The sequence below is a fragment of the Drosophila melanogaster genome, chromosome 2L, assembly GCF_000001215.4.
Source record: "Drosophila melanogaster chromosome 2L".
Taxonomy (NCBI): Eukaryota; Metazoa; Arthropoda; class Insecta; order Diptera; family Drosophilidae; genus Drosophila; species Drosophila melanogaster.
This window is the reverse complement of record NT_033779.5, coordinates 6,403,631-6,423,895: the sequence shown is the minus strand read 5'-3', so window position 1 is coordinate 6,423,895 and position 20,265 is coordinate 6,403,631. Positions and strand designations below refer to the sequence as shown.

The 20,265-nt window shown below is 46.4% G+C and overlaps 3 protein-coding genes across 5 annotated transcripts in view; 2 read left to right on the top strand and 1 right to left on the bottom strand.

The window, feature by feature from the left end:
* Positions 1-585: 585 nt before the first annotated feature.
* Positions 586-8,717, top strand: Tig (Tiggrin). 2 transcript variants are annotated; one of them, NM_001298741.1, is made up of 6 exons: positions 586-768; positions 1,376-1,636; positions 1,945-5,210; positions 5,279-6,238; positions 6,312-8,339; positions 8,398-8,717. In NM_001298741.1, exons 2-6 carry the CDS (start codon positions 1,387-1,389, stop codon positions 8,458-8,460), a joined length of 6,567 nt encoding a protein of 2,188 aa, NP_001285670.1. In that variant the 5' UTR covers positions 586-768; positions 1,376-1,386; the 3' UTR covers positions 8,461-8,717. The 2 variants fall into 2 exon arrangements, with proteins under 2 accessions (NP_001285670.1, NP_477033.1); NM_057685.4 differs by having other exon boundaries at positions 8,398-8,628.
* Positions 8,561-11,581, bottom strand: CG13982 (uncharacterized protein). 2 transcript variants are annotated; one of them, NM_135181.3, is made up of 3 exons: positions 11,038-11,581; positions 10,530-10,715; positions 8,561-10,473 (listed from the first exon to the last, which is right to left on the bottom strand). In NM_135181.3, the coding sequence occupies exons 1-3, from the start codon at positions 11,190-11,192 to the stop codon at positions 9,825-9,827; spliced, it is 990 nt and encodes a 329-aa protein (NP_609025.1). In that variant the 5' UTR covers positions 11,193-11,581; the 3' UTR covers positions 8,561-9,824. The 2 variants fall into 2 exon arrangements, with proteins under 2 accessions (NP_609025.1, NP_001285669.1); NM_001298740.1 differs by having other exon boundaries at positions 9,478-10,473.
* A 988-nt stretch (positions 11,582-12,569) lies between these two features.
* Positions 12,570-20,265, top strand: part of DIP-epsilon (Dpr-interacting protein epsilon) — a 33,556-nt gene continuing 25,860 nt past the window's right edge. Inside the window, exons 1-2 of the mRNA NM_001144327.2 lie at positions 12,570-13,069; positions 15,336-15,651. Coding sequence (NP_001137799.1) covers positions 15,513-15,651 — 139 coding nt within the window. The 5' untranslated portion in view covers positions 12,570-13,069; positions 15,336-15,512. The remainder of the gene's footprint in view (positions 13,070-15,335; positions 15,652-20,265) is intronic.

Below are 20,265 nucleotides of genomic sequence, written 5' to 3'. Positions count from 1 at the left end.
GGGAAGCCCACCAAATCCGTCAAGTCATTGCGGTCGAATTTCCAAACAATTCAATAAACAGTAACATTCTAATCAGCAGACAGAACGGATATATGGCAGATACCCGAGTCTTGCCGATTTGGACTGAAATAGAGCCTAAGGTCACCAGATTTGCATATTTCTACCTAACTGCCTTGAATCACTTGGAGTACCCAAATCCGTGTTCTCCCCTCGAGTCGTGTAAAGAGCACCTCATGAGATCACGCATTTGCTGGCTATTTCGATCTAATGCGATCGGATGCAGGCGAAATAAAAGTGCTCGGAGAGCAAATGACCGACCGACCGGCTCGTGAATCATGTGTATGTATGAGGTCATGGCGAGATTCATTCATTAATTCCACTCGACTTGAGCGATGACGTAGTAATCGATTCTTCTTCTGATATTAACCATTAATGTGGAACCGGTGGGTCCATACCCGTAGATTATGTCGTACCCGTGATGATAACCCGACTCATATGTTCTCGACTGCTGATAATGCTGCTCCGCATAACGCAGCCTCTCGCGCCAAGCGATCTTTCCATAAAAGCTTCGTGCTGGGAATTCAGCTGTCAGTTGCTGTTCGACAGCGCCACAGGGCGCAGCGGTTTCATCTCGACTCGGAAAGATTTCGGTAGTGCCAGTGATTGGGGTTCAACCCACATAGTGTCCTGAATCCCATCCAATCAATTGATAATTGTGTTAAGTACTCAAAGTGTTAATTGAGTTTCCGCTGAAAAGTGATAAGAACTGTAAGTCATTACAGCAGCATAATTTGTCTGTTTACTAGCGATACGTTCGTTAGTTCGGAATAGAAAGAACTTGGGAAAATATTTAAAAATAAATAGCGACAGCCTGCAGGGGCCCAAGAAATGTGTTCCAGAAATAAGCAATACTATATTTTGGGAAAATGCATGTGTGACCCATTTGGGGGAGACGTCTTCTGTGGGGCCCTGAAATCGAAAGTTACATGTCGTCAAGTCCATGGGACTTATCAACCTAAACCGGATGAAAAGGGAATTCGGGGCCACATACATTAGTCTAATTGTTGTCAAAAAAAAAAATATACAAAAAATACAAGTGGGCAGTGAGCTTCAAATAAGAGTGATTTTTTCATGGGCTGATACCGGGCAGTGCGCTCATTATCGCCCGATTAACCTTTTCGACCCACAAGTCCGGAGCCGATGCGATAATCTTGAGTTACGTTCTGAACTAGATTCGACATCCTCCCCTTATCAACGCCGAAAATACACGACTACTTGGGCTTAAAAAGTGATCCCAAAAACCCTTAGAAAGCCCTATGTTCTATGATATTTGTGAATGAAATGGTTGTTTTTTTTTTGTTCTGCTCATTTGCAGCGCATCACAGGATGAGGGCTCTGGGCGGGATCACCCTGCTTCTGGCGGTGGCCATCTGTCAGGGCTACGAGACCTATCAGCGCTCCAGTTTCAGATCCAGTTCGTCGTCATCCTACGGAGGTGGACAAACAGTGCCACAACTCAATTCATTCGCCTCCGCCCACTTCAATGAGGTGCGGGAGCTGGCCAACCAACTGAAGCAGAAATTCAACGTCCTCTCGCAAGGATCCACCAACTTTGCCTACACGTCCCCCTGGAGTGGTGAGTTCAAATTAAATTCAAGAGGATATAAGACTATAAAAATAATTATATAAGGTGTATGGGAAAAAGCTATGAAAGATTAAAGGTAATCTGATTTTGGGTTTGGAGGCACAGTATGAGCAATGACATCATTCTTAGTCAGTGAAGCCTACGTAGTCATAGGAATATGAACTAATACAATCTACTTGTATATTAATATCAAAAACGATCATCTAAGTATCTTCAAATTTTCCAAAAGTAGAATGAACATTTGGTTTCTCTGATTTCCTTATCTTCAAAAAATCCTCTAACCTATTCTGTTTTTTCAGCTTCTATTTTAGATCTTAGCGGAAAGAGCACCCTCCAGCTGGACCAATTGAGTTCTGAGATCAGCCGGCAGCTGGTGCAGGATATGCGCGAAGGCATAACCAACTACCACACCATTGCGCAGCCCAACTTCTTCGAGGCAAAGGCCGCCGAGCTGCTCGAGCGATACTCCGGAGCGGAGAGTGCTAGTCTGCAGCAGACAGTGGGTCTGGGTCCCTATCAACCCGTGGACTTGAGCGGATTTGACGAGGTGAAGAACTATGCCTATCCTGCTGAGGTGAAGGTCATCGATGGCAAGACCTACGTTGTGCACCGCAACTGCACCGAAGCCACGAAGCTGTCGGACTACGGAAGTTCTGGCCAGCTGAACTCCGGATTCCTTGGCCACCAGCAGACGTCGCTACCACTTAGCAGCACCACGACCACCATCACGCGAAAGAAGACCATCCATGACTGGGTGAGGGAGAACATGGAACCAAGTGTCGTTGGCTACAACTCGGTGGTCAAATTGGATGGCCAGCTGAGGAACAGTGCCCTCAATCAGATGGTTCCCTTGTCACCGGGATCCAATGTGGTCATTCACCGATTCAACAAAACGATCACCACGAATCCGGACGGAACCAGCTCCGTGGGTGGATCTGAGTGGCAGCAGCGCTGGCAGGACGGAAAGTTGGTGTATGATCACCAGCAGCCCTTTGGTCAGTCCACAATCCCGCGGGACGAGCAGTGGAAGCGCGAGGAGCGCGAGAGGCTCTTCTGGTATTTGACTACGCCGCAACGACTGGACGACTGGCAGCAGCAGCAGGAGGAGCGCCTGCTGGGCGTGGTGCAGCGCTACCAGGTGAGCCTACCCGTACTCAAGGAGTTCCACCGCCGCGAACTGGCCCGCTATGAAGCACTTTTGGGTCAGTATCAGTCGCGTGTTCAGGACACGAGTAGCTGGCAGAGGCAGGAGCGCGGTCGACTGGACTGGTTGATTCACCAGAACGGCTTCACCGTCCAGGACATCGAGCGGTGGCAGAACGAGAACGCACGTAAGCTGGCCGAGGCGGCACGGCAGCATGGGATTAGCCAGAACCAATTGCAGCAGTTCCAGCGCGAGGAGTTGCAACGTCTGTACGTCCACTTCAACCAGGTGAACGAGTCTCTGGCTCCGCAGGTGCCGTCGGTGCCCCAAACCACCTACAACTATCAATCGTCGAGCTCCCTGACCGAGGACAACACCAAGGAGCAACAGCGTCTGGAGGAGCTGATTCGTCAGCACAACGCCACCATTGCCGCACTCCAGAACTCCATTAAGACGGACCAACAGCGACTTAAGAACCTTTCGATCAAGTACCAGGGTGACATGCAAAGCCAAACACAGTGGCTTCGCGGCGAGGTGGCCCGCATCGGTGACCTGATTAAGGAGCAGAACGAGCAGGTTTCCAAGATCACCGCGTGGCAGAGCTCGGAGCGCTCTCGCCTCGAGAACATTCTGCTGCAGCACCGCGGCTCCGTGGAGGAAGTGCAGCAGCGTATAAACATGGACCGTAACTACCTGCAGAACCTGGCTACTAAGTACCAGGTCAGCGTTGAGGAGTTGGAGAAGTGGCAGAAGGAGGAACTGGAGCGCCTTCAGGTGCGCGGACAGCAGCAGCTGGAAGAACACATCAAGGACTGGCAGATCAGCGTGAGCAGCAATCTGCGCGACATCGCCACTCAGAACAAGCTGACCATTGACGAGTTCCAGAACTACATTATCAACGACCGCAGCCACCTGGAGGAGATGGCGCGTTTGTATAAGGTAAAGGTGGAGGAGATCGAGCAGTGGATCAAGAGCGAATTGAAAAAGTTCCAGTCGGAGGGTCTGCTCAAGGGTGTGGAGCAGGAGTTGATCCAGTGGCAGCAGAAGGAACGGGAACGTCTCCAGGCCATTGTGCAACAGAACTCGTTGACGGTGGAGCAGCTGGAGGTGAGGATCAAGAACGATCAGGACCACTTCTTCAAGCTGGCCGACAAGTACAAGATCAATGTCGAGGACATTCAGGACTGGCTGAAGAAGGAGCTGCTGCGCCTCCAAAGCGAGGGTCTGGTCAAGGCGGAAACCCTTAAGGAGTGGCAACAGCAGGAGCGCGCCCAGATTTCGTTGCTGGTGCAGCAGAACAAGTACTCGCTGGACGAGTTCGAGCGCAAGATGCTGGCCGACCGGGCACGTCTCCAGGAGCTCTCCAATACCTACAACGTAAAGGTATCCGAGATAGAGCAGTGGATAAAGTCCGAGGGCGATCGTCTCCAGCACGAGGGACAGTTGCGAATGGAGTCCCAGCTCAACAACTGGCAGAAGATCGAGCGACAGCGCCTGCTCGATTTGATCAACAAGAACAACCTGTCCATCGAGGAGATCGAGTCGAAGATCAGCAAGGATCAGACCCATCTCTACAGCTTGGCCCAACAGCACCAGGTGCGCGTCGAGGAGATCGAGCAGTGGATAAGGCAGCAGATTCAGAAGCTACAGGACCAGGGCCTGATTGAGATGCAGAAGCTAAAGAACTGGCAGCTGGAGTGGCGTGGCAATCTAACGAACATGGTGCAGGATCGCGACTTCACCGTCGAGGAGTTCCACAAGTGGCTGCTCAAGGATCGCGAACAGCTGCAGAGCCTGGCCATGCAGCACAACGTGCAGATCGAGGAGATTGAACAGTTCGTCAAGAAGGAGGAGCAGCGCTTCATCGGAATGGGTCTGCTCAAGCCTAGCGAGAAGCTGACCAATTGGCAGGAGGTGGAGCGACTGCATTTGAAGAACCTGGCCCAACAGCAGTACAAGTCCACGGAGCAACTGGAGGCTCGTCTCAGGCAAGATCGGGAGCTCCTCGAGCGTCTGGCCCGCCAGTACAGCGTCCAGGTAGAGGAGATCGAGAGCTGGATGAAGCAGGAGCTGGCGCGTATGCGTGACGAGGGTCAACTTCAGATCGACAATCTGACCTCTTGGCAGCTGGCCGAGCGCGAACGCCTGGAGGCTCTGATCAAGCAGAACAAACAGTGGAGCGCCGAGGAACTTAGGGCCGAGCTGGAGAAGGATCGCGAGCACATGCAGACCATGGCCTTCCAGTACCACACCTCGGTGGAGGAGATCGAGAAGTGGCTCCAGAGCGAAATCGAGCGACTAAAGCAGCAGGGCAAGCTCAACATCGAGCAGCTCACCGCCTGGCAGCGAACCGAGCAGCAGCGCATCTTGTCGCTGCTCCAGCAGCACTCTAACATCACCTTGGAGCAGTTCCAAGCCAAGGTTAGTAAAAATCGTATATATTATTTATATTTTTCGAAAATTTTCATTTTCAATTTTTTCAATTGCAGGTCCACAACGATCGACGATTCCTGATGAACCTTGCCGAACAGCACCACGTTCACATCGAGGAAGTGGACAACTACGTAAAGCAGGTGATCGAGGATCTGCGCAAGAACGGACAGTTTGAGATCGAGCAACTGCAAACGTGGCAGAGGGTGGAGCGCGACTACATCAAGAGCCTGATTTCGGAGTACAAGAACAGTCTATCTACGGCGGAGTACGAGGAGAAACTGCTGGCGGATCGTGCTCATCTGAAGCATCTTGCCGATCAGTATCGCATAAATGTGGAGCAGATCGAGGAGTGGATGATTGCCGAACTGAAGCGTTTGCGCGGCAGCACGGAGGAAACCTTGAAGAGCCTCAGCGCCTGGCAGGTGTCCGAGTTGGAGCGCCTGCAGAACTTGGTCAAGCAGCAGAACCATTTGACCTTCGTGGAGTTCGAGATGGAACTGAACCAGGAACGCGACCGCCTGCAAAAGCTGGCCAACCAGTATTCCGTTAACGTTGTGGAGATTGAGGAGTGGCTTCGCCAGCAACTGATCAACCTGCGCACCACAGGTCAGGCTAAGGTTGAGAATCTGAGCAAATGGCAGGTGGAGGAGCAGCAGCGCCTGATAGAGATGCTCTTGAAGAAGCAGCAAGAGATGCCCTACGAGCAGGTGGAGCGAGAGCTCACCCAGGATCACGCACGCCTCCAGAGCCTTTCCCAAACGCATCACGTGGACATCGACCATGTGGACCACTGGCTGCGGGAGGAGTTGCGTCGTTTGCAGAGCTCAGGCCTCGTCCAGATCGAGCAGCAGACCCAGTGGCAGCAGAAGATCAGCAACGGATTCAACAACTGGCTGGAGCAACAGCGCAATGGAGCCAGCTACCAGGACTTCGTGGACTTCCTCAAGCGCGATAAGCAGCGCATGGATGGCATCGCCACCGACTACCATGTCACTGTGGAGCAGGTCGAGAAATGGGTAAGGCTAGATCACTTTCTAAATTGGCATTGGTAGAAATCTAAAGATTACATTATTATCTTTAACATTTCAGGTTCAAAAGGAAGCCGCCCGACTTTCGCTCATCGGAGTGATTGAACGACCAGAGAACAACTTGAAGTACGAGGATATTAGCAACATATGGGTCGGTGACCAGACTGATTCCTGGAAGAACGAGTTGGTGACGCGTCTGCGCAGCGTGACCCGTCAGCGACCCTTCACCCGGCAGGAGTTCGAGAGCTACCTGATCCGCAACAAGCCGATCTTTGAGCAGATCGCACGCCAGTACCATGTGACCATCGAGGACATCCACCTGTGGCTGGACCAGAGCGCCAAGAACGAGGGCCTGGTCACCACTGAGTGGCAAGCCAAGGAGCGATTGCACATCGACAACCTGATCAACCAGCAGCTGCGCAAGCAGCAGAGATGGACCATCGAGGAGCTGGAGCTCCGGCTGAACAATGACCAGAAGCACTTGCAGGATGCAGTCGCCCAGTACCATGTCACCGTGGAAGAGTTGAAGGTGTGGTACAAGGACGAGCTCAACCGACTGCTGGAGCAGCGCAGAATCGATCGTGGTTCAGGCATCTCCTGGCAGAACATTGAATCGCAACGCATCTACCTGGCGATCGTGAACAATCCGGGTATCAGTAGGCAGGCTCTGGAGAACCGACTATTCCGTGACGTCCACGTCCGAGCCTCACAGTACCAAATCACCGTCGAGGAGCTGCGGCAGTTCATTCTCAGCCAGCTGCGACGATTTTCGGACATGGGTTTGATCGTAGACAATGGACGACAGGCGAACAACTGGCACGACCAGGAGCGAAAGCGTCTGCGCGAAGTGGTCAAGGGTGTGGTAATCACCGAGCAGGAGCTACTCGATTTCATCTCGCAGGACACGAGCTTCCAGACGCAACTGGCCCAGTCCTATCAGGTTGGCCTCGAGCAGTTGGCGCCCGTCCAACGCATATTCATCGGTAACTTGGCGCGTGAACAGTTGTTGGAGCAGCGTCGCCTAAACCACCTGACCACCTGGCAGCAGCGTGAACGTGACCGCCTGTACGAGTTCATCGGCAATCAGAACATGACGCAGACGGAGCTGAAGACCTGGCAGATCCAGGACTCCAAATTGCTGGCGGAATTCGCGAAGAGATACGAGATCTCGGTGCAGCAGCTTTCGGATTGGCAGAAAAAGGAGCTCGCCCGTATCAACCAGTTGGCCAGGTACTACGGCATGTCGCAGAGCGATCTGCAGCAATTCCGTGAGGGTGAGCTTCGCCAGCTGGCGTACATCAATCACCGCCAGCTACTGTCCGCCGCTGAGGCCCAGAAGTGGGAGAAGCGTCATCAGTGGACTCTGAGTCGCCTCCAGAGTCGCTATGGCAAGTTCGGCCAAGAGCTGGTCGCCTGGCGCCGCACACTCTACCTGCTGAGCCAGGGACTCATTGACCTGCCCGCGGACAGCGGCTCCAATGGCGGTTATGTGGTGGATGCAGGAAGCACCAATGCCACTGCTGTCTACAAACCAATATTCTCCAAGGATCGCGGTGACCAGCCGCCCCACACTTACGATGAATCCTTTGTCGAGGGTGACGAGCCGGGACTGGAGGGCGAGACCGCTCGTCCCAGACCCCCGAATCCCGCACCCATTGTGTCTACGCCAAAGCCTCCGCTTCCCTATTCCCGTGGTGGACCGTCTGGTGGTTTCGAGTACCGGCGCCAGGACTACACCTTCAACGTGCCAGTTGGCTCAGCCTCCGCCTCGGCTAGCGGTGGACCCACCGGCTCCTCAGCCAGTGCAAGCGCAAGCTTAGGAAAGTGGAACCGGGCTTCTGGGGACGAGCCATTGCAACAGGAAGTGGATCTCGGCCAGCAGCAGCAAATTGAGGAGCTGGGATGGAACGAAAAGCTAGAGGACCTTGGACAGCAGACGCAAGTCGAGGACACGGACTGGAACCAGCAGGCAGAGGATCTCGGCCAGCAGCAGCAGGTTCAGGTCGAGGATGACCTCCACTTCGACCAGACGCAGGGTCACAGCAGCAGCAGCAACAGCAGGAGTCAACCTCTGCAGCAAGCAACGAAGGTAAGCATTCACGAGGGGATTTGACATTGGAAACTCAATGATGGTACTCTTCCAACAGGTGGAGGTGGAAGCCACTTCAGAGCCGTCGTTCTGGGAAAAGCTAAAGGAGAAGCTCGGCTAGAGGTCAAACCAATTAACTGCCATTCATCAACGGACTGTTGTTAGTCAGAACTAAAAAGTTACTACCCGAGAGGAAACTCTCAACTAATACAAATCTTAATATTTTCTACAAATCTTTCTTTAATCCTCTTAGTTTAAGACACAAATAAATGACATTTACTGTGCAGCGAAAATAGTGAACGTACTTAAATACTAGTATGTAGTCTATGGAGAGTAACATTCAAGTTTCAAAATAAATCTTTGGTATCAGTTAAACTTAAAAATTTACAAAATATTTTTCTCTACGTTTTCCAAGAAACTATCAACAAAAACTTAACACAATATAGCAGATATTACACTGATAAAAAGATAGAGTGGTTTTTGTGTTATTTACCAATTAAAAAGGAGGCTAAGGGCATCTGGTCTATAAAGTTTAAAGTAGCTTAAGTACTATAATTTTCAAGTAGGTGCGATTCTATAGACTATTTTTAAAAATTTAACGAAGTCACTTATATAGTGCTCTGATAAGCTCTTACTATATCGAACGCATTTACATTTTTGATTCGGATTTAATCCAAAAAGCACAATTTTGGAGCAGAAAGTAAATATATTGCATTTTTCACTAAAACTAAATGTTTTGGTATAAATCTTTGCAATAAAAATCATTTTCAAGCCCTTAAAGTTCACATATATATAAATAGGTATAGAATTGAGTTATCTGTGTGGCTAATAATGCAAACTGTTTGCTTGATATATCTGTTTTTTTTTTGTAGGAATCATTTTGAGTTTAGGATATTATTGGAGTACTTAAACTTTTGAACTCGGATCGGACTTAGGCTAGGCACTTAAATTTCATAACTTATTAACCTATGTGTCTTATACCAGGTGCAATATGTAATGAAATAAGATATATCTCTTTTGTTCTTATGCTTATCTATTGCAAGTCCTTTCTTCATTAACTAAAAACTTCGATTAATTGCATATTTTATACGACATTTTTACAAACCTAAACAAATCAATATTTAAAATAATAGAAATTGGCGCAAAATTAAAAAATAGAAAATGACAATTCAAACTAAATATATTTACTTCAGACCGTGTTTTTTAATGATTTAAACTTTGATCCCTTGATTAATAAGCATAAGTGCATAGAATAGACTGGAACATTAGTTTACAGATAAAGTCTTTAAGATAGGAAAACTGGTCAGCCAAAATTAATAAGACTCAGATGGCCAGTATTCCTGGCCAATTAAAACGGAAACGGATTTCAATGTGTCTTTCAAAGACGTGCTCTTTACAGGAAACTACAACTGCTCATTAAGTCTGCTATGTACACCTCTTAACCTAATACTATGTGCATGATAGGTCGTCTTAAAGTGATTCCAATCAACTTACATGGGCCTCCAGCTGGGAGTCGCCAGCGAAGTGCGTTGCCCGGAACTGAAGGCCCTCGGTGAGCTCCTCGACCGCAGCTGATTCCATGCTGAGTCCATCGCCAGTCTCCTGCAGTACATGGTGCTTCAATTGCTCGATCTGATGCAGCAACTTGAGCGTTCTATCATCCAGATTGTCATCCTCCAGACGAAGCTGACGCTGCTGCTCTCGCTCCTCGTCCACGTCCCATTCCAGCGACTCTGGCGTGGATATGTGCGACCAGGAGTTTTGCGTAGACGAACAGCACGAGTTCCGCGTGAGCGAACCTCCGTGGCGCTGGCAACTCAGTCTGGCTTGGCGCGCCATGTGTCGTCCTTGGCTGGTGGCCATCGCATTGGCTGCCGCCAGCTGGTCTAAGGATGCGTAGCGCGGCTTTGGTGGCGTTGGTGGCAGCTCCTTGGGCACCTGCTGGCACTGGTACTGATACTGCCGCAGCTGTGAGTACTCGTGTTCCCACTCGAGATCCAAGGAGGAGCTGGCCCGCGAGTTGGCCATGCGCTGGTAGGCTCCAAGTCCCATCTCCGTCTCCCGACTGGGCGTGGTCTGGGCGTTGAGCAACTTGCCGGCGTCCAGGTTCTGCATTTGAATGTCCGCCATGGCGCTGCAAGGATTAAGTTGGTTTTATTTCTAGGAGGCACCTTAGGAGACTTAACATACGTGGTCGGCAGCTTGGCGTAGCTGGGCTGCTGCTCCCAGTACTTGTCCAGGAAGCTGGGACACTGCTGCCTTTTCTTGAGCCGCAGGATGCGGTAGATGAATCCGTTCCGTTGGCAGCGCTGCCTGGTGGTCCTCGATAAGAGATCTGCCTCTGGATCTTGTCTTCCTGCAGATCTGTTCTTTCGCCTAGAAGATGAAAGATACCACTTTTTATTAAAGATGTTTTTAATAATTATTATAAAGTAAAAGCTTTTGTTAACTCTTAAAGAATATCACATATAACTAGTATTTACTGTTTACGTATTTGGTTGCAGTAAGCACCCACTTGGGCGGGAAGCCCGCCTGTGGCACATTGTTTTGTGGCAACCAGCGGCCGTTGCATAGTTTTAGGCTGTTGACCCCCAACTAGCCAATTCCACCCCGTGCTTAGCCACTATTGATTGGTCAGCGGATTTGCGCGCGAACGAAAGTCAGCGGAGTTGAGCTTCAACTAATTGGCCCCACTCACCAGAGCCAGCTGTTGGCCACCCAGGACGTGGGGGGAGTTGTCAGTGAAGACGACGTCGAGGAAGTCGAGTGGGTGGTGGAGTCGGACGTTGAGGTGCAGGCGGAGTGGGCTGGTGCGGCGGCAGCTGTGGCACAGCTGCCAAGGCATGAACCCATGGAGAAGGGGCTGCTCCTGTCGCTGCTACAAGATCCTTGCTGGCTTCGATGCGGCTGCACTTGGCATTTCACGTCACTTTTTCGCCAGCCAGGCGCCACATTTCATTACGCTCGGGTCAAGGCTCCGCGGTGATGGCCCCTTCCCGTGGGCTTTCCGATTACCCTTTTGGACTCCGGAGCCCCTTTCAACGCAACTCCACACACTCCGCGGCACAGAGCGTAACTGTTTTTCATGCGCCGAGTGCGTCGACGTCAGTGAGTGACGGTGACGCCCCCACGCTTTCTTGGCTAAATGCTCCGTAAGCCTAGTGACGGAGTTTCTGTTTGGCCCTGCAGCAGTTGGGTGGTGGGTGGTGGCCACCTTTTGAGAGTCAGCTGTTTCGACTGAGTGTTGTGGCTTTCGCGTTTTGCGCTGTCAAGTGGCTAAAGTCAACAGGAGAGCAAAGCGTCTTGTGACAGGAGCTTTCGTCACTACTTAAAGCTTAGACGGACGCTCAAAGTTAATAAATTCACGGCACGGAGCGCTTTCGACTAGCAGTAGCTTTATCAGGGGTAATAACGGGAAATGTTAGGGTATTGCAGGACCGACATGATGAAGCTTTGCTTGGGGTGTAAAATGGGAAATGTTAAGGCTTGTAGGACCAAATTGTGTGAGCTTTGTTAGGGGTTATAAAGGGAAATGTAGAGCAAAGAAACCAAGTTCTTTTATAAATTTCTCTTTAATGAAGTTTGTATTGCAGCATCCTCTTCTTAAGATAGCGATGTTAACAGCAAGCTAAAGAAGTCTTGCCTTTTGAACTCTGACATTTATGGTCACAGAACTTGGAAATGCGTTTGCAGTCCCTAGCTGTAAATGTGTTAAAGTGCTAAGCTATTATTCCATTATGCCCGCTCAAAGACCAAGTAACAAATGTTCAATGATTAGCGAAGATGAAAAACATGTTTTCACTGTAAGACAGATGAGGGAGTTTTGAGGGATAACTCAAAAATGCTTACACAAGTGATACGCCCTGCTCTATTATGTTCAGAAAGAAATAATACGTTTCTTTATTTAGCTCACATATGCACATACTAATACTGGAAATTCTGCGACCTTTGGCTTTTCTCACATTTTTTCTCTCACATGATGAACATAAAATTTAACCCGCCGCATTAGCTGACGGAACGGATAGTGGAGTGGTGCATTAAAACACTCGGCGGATCGTTGGATTGATTGTTCGCTGTTTTCGGGGCTGTTAGTAGCAGAAAGTGCTGTTTGGCTCTGCAGCCAGGGCTATAAACATATGTAAGCTAACATAAATCACGGCCAACCGCAACATTTGTTTATCTTTTTAACATGCCGCAGCCGAAGTGAATCGCACGACGGGATGCTGCTGCCAGTGTGAAATCGGCTGTCGTTTCGTTCGGTTGTCGTTAGTCTGCGGTACCGCATCCGCATCAGTATTCGCAGTCGCAGTCGCAATCGCTTTTGAATCCCGAACCCGAATCGGTAACGGTATCAGAACCAGAATCGGTTTCGTTAGACGTGCGTGGACGTGGTCTTTCTTATTTGCACTGGCCAAATAGTTTAAAATAGTATTTTCGATTGGCATTAGTGGCGGCGAATGGTTGTTGTAAATCAACTGCTGTGAGTGCTTTTATTCGATATCCCATGCCATTTATGCACCTCCGCTGCCCACCGGAGGAGCTGCTGGCTTTGTGACGGCGTCTGTGTGTCTGCCGCGTGGTCCCCTAATTTAGTTATGTTGCAAAAACGGAGAACGGCAGAGGGAAACATGAAAATCCGTTGTTATGTTGTCTCGCTGCTCTATTTATAAATTGATTTGCTGATTCCTGCCGACATCTGACGCCCCATCCAGCAGCCAGACATTGCCACGGTGAGTTATTAGTTTCTGGAAGCAGGGCGACATCGGATGGAGGAGAACGAAGTTGCAGATGGGGCATCATTGAATAGTGAGTTCGCAGGATGGCCTGTTTAGGGAGCTGCATCTTTTACAAAGGATCCTTCCGAATTGGTTTACATCTGCTGGGAGAAGCTGTGCAGGCAATTGATTGCACTTTGAATGTTTCATTAGCCGGCTTTCAAAATAATGCGAATTGTATGCAAATCTAACTTCAAATTTAATTTTCTTTTTGTTTCATTTATGAAACTAAGTACTAAATGCGTAGCAAATTATTATTATTATTTACATGGCCAATGGCATCCTCGTAAAGACCAATATCTACTTGTTTAAATTAAACCATCCTCTGTCTTTATTTCCAACTTAAATTGTGCGTTTCCAGTTCCCGCGGCACAGTCTGACTCAGATATTTATATATCTTCCTGACGGCCGTCTACGTGGTGGCAATGTGCACCGAAGTGCAAAAGCCGGCTACTATATATGTAAACAAACGTGCAGAAATCTGCAATGATTGTCCGATCGAAAAGATTAATATACCGTGGAATGAAATCGTTTTAAGAGGTAATACGAATTTACGATGCGCTGTTTGCGGTTAGTGTGAAATTGAAGTTTTATGTTCACTTCAGTAATAAATAAACACAATCGTCATTAAAAAGTTAGCTCTAAAGATCGAATCCTTTGGGTGACACAAGCACTTGGTTGAATTCCCTGTGCTGTGGAAAAGAAAAGAAATAATAATTATAATTAAATAATTAATTTCATTTTGATTGATTGATTCGGTTCGGTGTGATTATAGTGCAGAAAGGAAGCACTCCTTTCTCATGCTATACGTACTTTTACCCGAAGAATACGATAGAAGATTTCTGCGCCACGGGCTTGTTGCTATTATTCGTTATTCATTTTTGCGTGTGAAAGGAAATGTAAATTGATTTATTATGCAAAAGCGAGTAAATGCTCCCTAGGAGACGGAAAGACAGAGCAGAAGTCAGACCGGCGGAGCATTCACCGCTGGCTCCTTTTCATCATGCGGCTACATCACTTCGAAGATGTGGGAAATATCCTTTCTGTCTGCGGGGCACAAACATTGCTGTTTACAATGATTTAAATGCATTACGAATTCACGGTCCATTTACATTTCGCGGTTAGTTCTATGGATGCAACAATCGTCGTCGCGTGAAAATACACCAGACAATACATTTTGGTGTACCAAACTATCACGTATTTATGTCATTCATACAATAATACATATATTTTTGACCATCAGTTGGTTGCTTATCAATCAGGTGAACTTTGGGTCATTAACGCTTAAATCTAAAAAACACATTTTATAAGAAACAAAATTGAATCTTATAAGATGTCAATGGTTCACTAAAATCTTCCTCAGCATAACGTTCAAAATCTTTGTTTAGATATCACAACCAAAATGAATGTTAAGTCGGCCGGCTTAGAAATCAATTAAGTTTGCAATTCGGTTTCAATAACCCTTACTTAATGGAAAATCCACAACAGCTGTCCCCAAGGAGGCATTCTAATTGAAATGCATTCATATTGCAATAGAATGAAGAAATTGACGAGACTGGAAGGACCTCCATGGGTTTACTTGACTGCCGTAGCCGGAGTGTAAAACAACAGCTGACAGAGCAAATTGCTTTTCGCTTATGACACGAGCAGGAATTAAAAACAAGGAAAAAATTCTTCTATGCATGCATGCAGCAAAACAACCACGAAAAGGAAGCTGATAATTCTGATGGTGACGATAACGTTGTCCCTGGCATTTGAACGGATTTGAGGTCGTTCGGAGACTTAGGGTTCGTCACTGCTCTGATATCTTCCTAATGCTGATCCTCTTTATTGAAAACTCCTTAATCCGTGAAAAAGATGCAAGCCAGGTGTGGGTCTGGTTAAAATGGCTCATAAAAATCTTAAGCATAAAAAATGGTGTGTCCGCTCGTCTGTCCGTATGTATGATATACAAAATCTCTTCAACTATTATAAATTTGAAAGCTTAGATTAAAGTTTATAAGATATGATTAAGTACGGTTGTAATCAATAAGCCGTGTAAAGGGTATGGGATAGCCGTGTAACACGAAAACAGGTCTCATTCCTTGCGGTAAATGGAAAATTGAGCAATGACAAATTAAATGTACACTTAAGCCTAAAAGCATGAAGCCATGTATAATTTCTTTTTTTTATTAATATTTTCATCAATAATGGCAACCTATAATTTCTCCTCATATTTCAGGGGTAGCGTGCATAAAAGCCAATCGCAATTAAACGTTGATCGATTCCAAAAGCAAACACAACATGAGCCGGAATATACTGTAATGCTGCACAATATTTGTACGCAATAAATAATTAAGTTTTCTTAATTGAAAAGCTAAACAACGGTAAAAAAAAGGGGCATCAAACTTACAGCAAAATGGCATACCACCTCGAAGCGATTTCTTCGTTTCTGTATGTGGGCCTTGGTTGCCTGATTGCCTCCTCTGTGGCACTAAGTACAGATACTGGAAGTGAAGGCAACGCCGGTAACGTCGGTGGCTCAACCCTAAATAATGGTGAGTAAAAATAATATTTAGGAAATTAATGTTATGTCCTTTATTATAATTATACTTATTGTATCACGAAAGGAAAACCAAAAAATTCTGTTTAAAATTATACTTCATTCTATAGCAAACAATATAGTTAAAATGTTTGCTGCAGATTGCTCTTTTTTGGGGTTTTTAAATGCAGGGAACGATAATAATAAGTATTTGTATTAATCAAATAAATGGACTTAATATGTGCAATCATCATTCTCTTTTCAATTTGTAATTTATCCGGAAAAGTAAAATATTGGTGCACTAAGCTTTATTCAATTAATGGTAAATAATGATGATTGTAATTTTAAATGATGTAAACAATTCGATTTTTATCATAATCAGATATTCTGCGCTATTTACTTATAATAATAAGGGTTTTATGGTAAATAGCATGGTCCACCTATTTATTACTTTTAGTGTATAATATTATTGCTGGGGGTTGTGTGATTTGACTGAACTCGACCATATCATGTAAACATATCATTTAAGAATGAAAATGCATTAAACATAAAACGCCTCGTTTGATTCGAAATGCTCTCAAAAGGAGCGCGAAAAAATGTAAAAGAACAAATAGTCGAATAAATCTGCACAATCTGCTCCTCAAGTTTGCGGCCTGCAAATGTAATTTTCATTAACGTTATTAATATTTTCATTGCTCAGTATTTTACGTAGCATACTTCCTTTCCCACTTTAAATACCCCAGAACCACCCGCTGGTGGGACTTTCATTGGAATAATAACTTTATTATGACGCGTGTTGTTGTTGGCTTAAAATTTTCATGGCTTAATAATTGCTCATTTCACTTGCAGCTGCCTTTTGTTTGGATTTTATTATATTTGTTGTTATTGTTGTTAACAATTATGAGGGCACTTAAATAAATTTTATTGCTGTCTGCCTTTATTTGTTCAACGACGCCTACTTCAACTTCTTCGCCCCGCGTTGGGCGCCACACAAATGAAATTGACAATTATACGGTGACCTTTTCCGCAATCACCCCCACTCTTGTTCAGTAGTTAACCAGGAAAATGACAAACGAGCGAACCCAAAACTTTTGTACGCCATTTATTAGCTTGAAAAGTTTCCTGGTGTGATTCTGATTTAGCTTCCAGCGAGCAAATCAACTTAAATCATTTTGGTTCGCAGCAGAGACGATTAAGCATTGAGATGCGGGGAGTATCGGAATAATGAAGTTACCCAAAAGGATGACAGCAGCACTAAGTGTATGTTATTGTTCTAAGGACAATGTAACCAAACGTTTAGTAAAACACGTTTATTTCACTAATTGGTAATTCTCTTTATTTGAAAAACTAAATTCCATATTCAAATCTGCGGAACCAACTATCGCTACCTGATAATCAGCTTGATTTATGTGAGTGCCAAGGGCGAAAATCATTCCACGACCACGACGGCGTACAGGCAACATCATTAATCTCCGCATAACGCCCATGCGGGATGCTGCCCCTTTGGCCCGTTGGGTCGTTGCCCCACTGGGCGCCAGACGTTGGAGGTTGGCCCGGATCGGCTGACCTTCGTCCAATAATTCAATGCTCGACGGCCCACAGAAGACAAGAACGCGTGCTAATTGCTAATCAAGGCGGATAAGCGGCGGGAATGACCACAGACCACGTCTTACCAGCATTACCCATTATGAGGCCGTGTAAAAATCATTCTGTTTATATTGCCTTGCGGTGGAACAAGGAAAGGGGGCACTTAAAGGATATATTTCAACCCTATCTATGTGTAGCTTTCCTAAGTCTAAGTGGTTAAAGGTAAGCGCTCTCCATTAGATGCTCTTCGCGATAACCACATGGTGTCCCTCATCACAAGGATTTTTAAAAAGAGTTTGATTTAGATTAATGAATTTTCTATAGTGATTTGTATGCTTGTTTGCTCGAATTGCCCACAAAATACATGCTTTTTTAATTTATTTTTTACCACAATATAAAGCTGACTAAAGCCATAAAGGCAGTGTCAGCCTCAATTTGCCTGGGATTATGAGGTGTTGAATGTATCCTTTGAATCTACTATGTGTCGGGTAATGTCCTGCGTCCAGCTGACAAATGATCTCCTGCTTATGGAAATGGCTTAGTGTTGGCTTGTGCTTTATCTGTCATCTGGCGTTATAATGGGTTCTACGTCGCTTCCCCCAACTCACCTATTTCAAGCCGGAAATGTTTCGGGGAAGTAGGCAGCTAAACATAGTTTCAACAACCTCTTGACTTTGAGTAATTTCTTATGTTTCCTTTCCTCTGACATTGATTTGGATCATCCCTCAGAGCTGTCTTTTTTCACACGTCATCAAATGACTCATGTACATTCACTTTCGCAGGCCCTTTGTTTAAATGTGACATTACATAATGATACACGACACTTAACTCGGAGGGCTTTCAATGTGGTTTTATTGTTTTTCTCATCTTCTAGGTCAATGAGGATTATGTTACAAGTGTGATGTGAGTGTGTCGCCACTTGAATTATAAGATGCCTTTAATTTATATGGTCATAGTATTGATAGTAAACGATTTGGATAACGACAAATAAAAAATTGAATCATGCTTAAGCTTAAAATATCAAATAATAAATAGTCAAATTCAAAAACTTCCAAAAGTAATGTTTTCGGCTTATTTTTTAATAATTAATACTGCAAATTGCAAAGTTTGTTTCACTTATACTCACTTGTTGCTCACTCTGGATGGACTTTTTGGACGCACTAGACTCCACGAAACAAGTTTCAGCACCTTATTGATTCCGTAGCCTCTACGTAAACAGTTTGACACTTTGGTTTTGGCACTTTGACAAGCCACGTCGGAAAAAAGTTGCACCTGAAATATTTATGAAAATGTTTCTGACACGTTTTTAATAAGGTTTGTTTCCCCAAACTTCGCATTCCGTTGCTAGCTGCTGTTGGCTGCTGCTGCTCTGCTCTGGCTGCGTTTGACAATTCGTGTTGTTAATTTAATTAAAGTCGGCGGTTGTGGTCGCGAAGGCCTTGACAAGGCCACTCCTGTGCATGGCAGCCGTTTTCGGTAGCGCTTTTCCGAGAAAACATTTCGCTTCGCGGCCGTCAAGTGAGCAAAGCAAACACCCATCTTTCAGCCTAGCCAGGTTGAGAAAGGTCGGCAGCGGCAATGGTGCCAGTGGCAGTATGGCCAAAAGACCTGTTAATTAACCAAAGCGGGGCGGTGGACTCTAAAAGGGGGGGGGGGCAGGCCATCCTGGGTAATTGGCAAACTGTTCGTTACGAGAGCAACGCTTCAGCAATGTTGTGCTTGCTGGTTCATCAAATTTATTTCTGGTGTCTTACACTGCTTAAAATTATTTGGTTTGGTTCTTACCTCTGGCAGGTTAACTTCTTTCGAAACTTCGAAAAGGTGGTTTATTTTGCGGGTCAATTTCAATTTTCAGTGTTATTTTCTAAGGATGAAATGTTTACAAACGTTGCACAAGAATTGGTAAGAAATTCGGCCACATTTATGATTTATCCACCGATAAATATTGTGCTTATAATTTGGCCAAATCCATCTTGATACGATGAGTGCTAATAAAAGTGAAGTAGAAATCCACAAAGCAAAGGACAAGACGATAAGGAAGTTTCATTATTTTTGGGACCGCCTGTTCTAAATGCTATCAGTGAACTTGGTTTAAGTCTGCCCCTCAATAAAATCAGAACAACTCACGATATCAATAAGCGGCGAGAATAAAATCCATTGTTATGATGCCATAACATATCACGCCTCCATTGGGCCAGATAACGACTGGACTGAGTCATCCCACGATGCAGTGCGTCGGGGAGTTTTCTGCTCGACTTTGTTTTGTCTGCAATGGCGAAAACTTTGAACCCTTCTGGGGCAGCAGCACTTGTATTTTCGTCCCTTTTTGCAACTTGGGATAAACAAAGCCATAATTCAAGAAACGTTTTGCCGCTAGCAGCCTCACTCGACTTGCATAAACAAATTGTGCTCAAGTGTACTGGAAATCGGACGGAGTGGGGTTGTGTGGGGAGTTTCCTCACGCTCGTCAAGCCCGGCGTAAACATGATAGATTTATAGTTGGCTCTGCTTCTGCGGTCGTATGGCTGGATGGTTAGATGCTTCGATGCTCCGATGCTCGGATGCCTGGATGCTCGGATTCTCCTCGGCGACATTTCAGTGGGCAACGTGTGGCATACTTAATTTCTTGGTTGGGCTAGGGCCAGGCGGCTCGGTGGCCTGGTGGCTCAATGGCTCGATGGCTTGGTGGCTTGGTGGTTTGGGCTTATCTCAGCTCGTAAACACATGGAGACGGGCTAGTTCCCACATGGACCCACGGATCTATGCAATCAGTGCCGGTTGGGAGTCTGGCAGTCCTTTTGGGGTCCTGGTTGCTCAGGCACTTGACTTTGTTTTCGTCAATAAATTTCGAACAAGTTTTTTCCTCACGATTTCCTTGAATTTTTTTTTACCACCTTTTCCACCCGTCCGCCTCGGCTGCCATCGCATTGGCCAACCATCAGCCGGAAAAACCACACTCCGGGCGCTTGGCACGCCGCAGTTTTCCGGCTTTCCCCTTTGCTTGCCATTTGACGCCGCCCGACTTCTACAATCGTTTGGTGTA

Excerpts from the sequence above, each read along its gene's own strand:
- Tig (NM_001298741.1), top strand. The coding sequence starts at position 1,387 with ATGAGGGCTCTGGGCGGGATCACCCTGCTTCTGGCGGTGGCCATCTGT. Across the intron at positions 5,211-5,278 it reads TGGAGCAGTTCCAAGCCAAG|GTCCACAACGATCGACGATT; the intron begins GTTAGTAAAAAT and ends TTTCAATTGCAG. Across the intron at positions 8,340-8,397 it reads CTCTGCAGCAAGCAACGAAG|GTGGAGGTGGAAGCCACTTC; the intron begins GTAAGCATTCAC and ends CTCTTCCAACAG.
- CG13982 (NM_135181.3), bottom strand. The coding sequence starts at position 11,192 with ATGGGTTCATGCCTTGGCAGCTGTGCCACAGCTGCCGCCGCACCAGCC. Across the intron at positions 10,716-11,037 it reads GTGGCCAACAGCTGGCTCTG|GCGAAAGAACAGATCTGCAG; the intron begins GTGAGTGGGGCC and ends TTCATCTTCTAG. Across the intron at positions 10,474-10,529 it reads TACGCCAAGCTGCCGACCAC|CGCCATGGCGGACATTCAAA; the intron begins GTATGTTAAGTC and ends TAATCCTTGCAG.